This window comes from Buceros rhinoceros, unplaced genomic scaffold (genome assembly GCF_000710305.1).
Source record: "Buceros rhinoceros silvestris isolate BGI_N320 unplaced genomic scaffold, ASM71030v1 scaffold11980, whole genome shotgun sequence".
NCBI classification, from domain to species: Eukaryota; Metazoa; Chordata; class Aves; order Bucerotiformes; family Bucerotidae; genus Buceros; species Buceros rhinoceros.
In genome coordinates this window covers 20,168-22,880 of record NW_010391340.1, presented here as the reverse complement: position 1 = coordinate 22,880, position 2,713 = coordinate 20,168, and the positions used below count along the sequence as shown (strand labels likewise).

The following is a 2,713-nucleotide window of genomic DNA, read 5'->3' as shown; positions in this document are numbered from 1 at the left end:
CCGTGGAAGGGACCACCAGCCCTGGCCAGCCTGGGAGAGGCCCAGCTCCGTGGAGTGAGCCAACCCGGGGTCCTGCGTGGCAGAACGAGACCGCAGTCCCTGCTGCCAGGCACACAGACAGGGTGGAAATTGCTGCTGGGCAAAACCAAATGGGGGACAGCGCTGGCCAGAACAACACAGGGGCCATTCAGACCGTGCGTGGCAGCGACTGGGGACGTGGTTCAGAGCCGCTTCAGTTCGTCCAGATAAACGGCAACTCTGCTTCAGAGAACAGTAACTCCAGGATAACCGGAGGAACTTTGTGTCATCGTGGACACTGCCCCTGGCAGGTAACGCTTTTCTCCCAGTCTGGCCATAACCACCTCACCTGAAAGCTTTCTTCCTGTTTCAGCACTGGGGCTGACTGCAGCAGAGTTGGTCCGGCCACTACACTGTTTGTTTTCAGGTGAGCAATCCAGCCGCAGGTATTTCTCAAAGGTCCCCAGTCTTTCTGAGTTGCCTTATTTGTCATTCCTACCCCCACCTTACACAGAGGCGCGTTTGTGAGCTCAGTCTCAGACCTTCTCCCTCAACGACGTCAATCCGGCCTTCTCCTGCGCTCTTCCTCAGGGTCTTTGTTTCTACGTGTTCTAGTGAAAAGCTGCCTCTCACTCCTTGCAGAAGGAATGGCGGCTGCTATGTTTTCACAGAAATTTTTCTATGCCCGGGTGCCATCCTTCACTACAACGCTGAGCCTTTCACACTTGTTTGTTAGGATAGATAAGGACGATCAAACTGGGAGGGCTCCAATGTGAAGGTGAGTGGCAAGTGGGGAAACCTCCCTGAAGAGTTTCTTCTTTTATTTCCACTGACTTGTCTGGAGGTTTTTTTTATCGTCTTGGTTTTTGGTCCTTTTTTTTGGCATGTGTGTGTCCTTATTTGTTAATGATCTTCACTTACTGACGCTGTCTGTTCCAGCAGTTATTGTCACTGCTGATGGGCTGGGGCAGAGGACAGTCACAGCTCCGCTTACTGGCAGTCTGTCTATTCCTGTCACATACAACGATTTTTCCATTGCACACACCAGGAGGGATTTTACGGGTGGAAAAATTGTAGGCTGGAGCAGTGTGGCCCTTCACACTGAACAGCAGCTGCTTTGCGTGCCATCACGAGTCCTCCCCACGATTGGGGGCTGCGAGAGGGAACATAGTCAAGATGCTGCCCAACCTCTGCCATTTCGACTTGAAATAATGTGTTACCTTCCAGGAAGTTTGAACAACGGTTCATTACCCCAGGCAGTTCATAACTGACTCTTGTATTACCTATCTATCGATGTAATTTTTAAAGGGTTTTGCAGACCCCTTCCAGTCTAGTTCTTCTTAACCAAGATTGTTTTCAGGTAGTTTTTCACGCTACATCTCAGTGTGGTGTTCTAGCCCTGCTGCGCAGAATGAAAAGCATCGATAGTACGTAGGACTAGGTCTGAATGGCCGACGTAAGTAAGTCCTGACGTTCCTCCAGGCACCCCCAAGGCCGGAGGCAGGACTGTGCTGCACCTTTTTGCAGCATTTATTAACCTCACTGAACCTGCAGAGGACCGAACTGAAGCGCTCCTTCAGGTTAAAACATGGAATAACAGCTTCAGGGAGGAGTTTCATTAAAGAGCTGCGGAGGCATTAATGGAGCTTGTACTTCTGAGTAGACAAGACACCTAACACGGGGCCGTGTGATTTTAAGTCTCCCTTTTCTATTCTGCAGGGCATTCCAAATTTTAATGTTGACAAAAGGAAAAATAACAACGCGTCAGACGCTCCACTTGCACAAAGCAGCCAGGAAAGTGAAGCCCTTTTCTGTCCTTTGGTCGTGTAGACAAACACCGCTCCCCTCTTTTTTTAACCTTGGGTTAATGCACCGTGTGTTACTGTTTGCCCCACAACCCCCCCCAAAAAAATGTGAAGCCACATGACAAATTGCCGCCCTACTTGGGTCCTTAGCCACGTGCCTGTCACTGCAGCGCTGATCTGATTCGATTTTGCCAGCAACAGTCTGCTGTTGGCAGGGCGGTGCAGTCGGTTTAGTGCGTTACTGTTGTAGCAGCAGCAGCATCCTCCTCTTTTCTCGGCCCACTGTGGTTGTTACTGCTGGATGTGTTGCTATCAAGATACGGAGCCTGCAGCAGCCCAGAGAGTGCCTGGCAGTGCGTGCAGTACCTCCCCCAGCCCCGCTGACAGGTCTGCCTCCTCTTGCACGCAGGTTTTGATCCGGGATAGTAAAGACGTTGGTTTCTGTGGCGGGAGCTTGATCAGCAGCCGCTGGGTGGTCACTGCTGCTCACTGCCTTGATCTCGTCAGACCACACCACGTCACCATAGGTGAGTACAGTGTGAGTACAGAACAAGGGGCAAGGGCTTGCTTAGAAAGATGCTTTGCAGCGTGCGCGAACCCAGTACAGGACGGTCGAGGAGCTGACACACCCACCCTGGTGCAGGTTTACAGAACACGCTTTGCTGCTTGGCTGCAGGAAAGTGCCAAGGGGCTCCAGCAGGTCCCATTTGTTTCTTGGAGAACCTGGGAGCATAAGGCAGAGGTTTCTCTTCTTCCTGTCGCCCCTTTTGGCAGACTCATTGTGCACAGAGCCTGAGCAAGGATTCCTGCACAGGACAGTGACTCGGTTCTGGTTTTCAGTCAGCCTTAAGATGAGGCTGCTGCTGTGCTTCCAGCTTCTCCTCGCCTCC

The 2,713-nt window shown here is 51.8% G+C and overlaps 1 protein-coding gene across 1 annotated transcript in view; it reads left to right on the top strand.

The window, feature by feature from the left end:
• Positions 1-2,713, top strand: part of PROC (protein C (inactivator of coagulation factors Va and VIIIa)) — a 19,972-nt gene that overhangs the window by 15,470 nt on the left and 1,789 nt on the right. The window contains exons 16-17 of the mRNA XM_010141336.1: positions 10-329; positions 2,233-2,350. Of these exons, the coding sequence (XP_010139638.1) occupies positions 10-329; positions 2,233-2,350 (438 nt within the window). The remainder of the gene's footprint in view (positions 1-9; positions 330-2,232; positions 2,351-2,713) is intronic.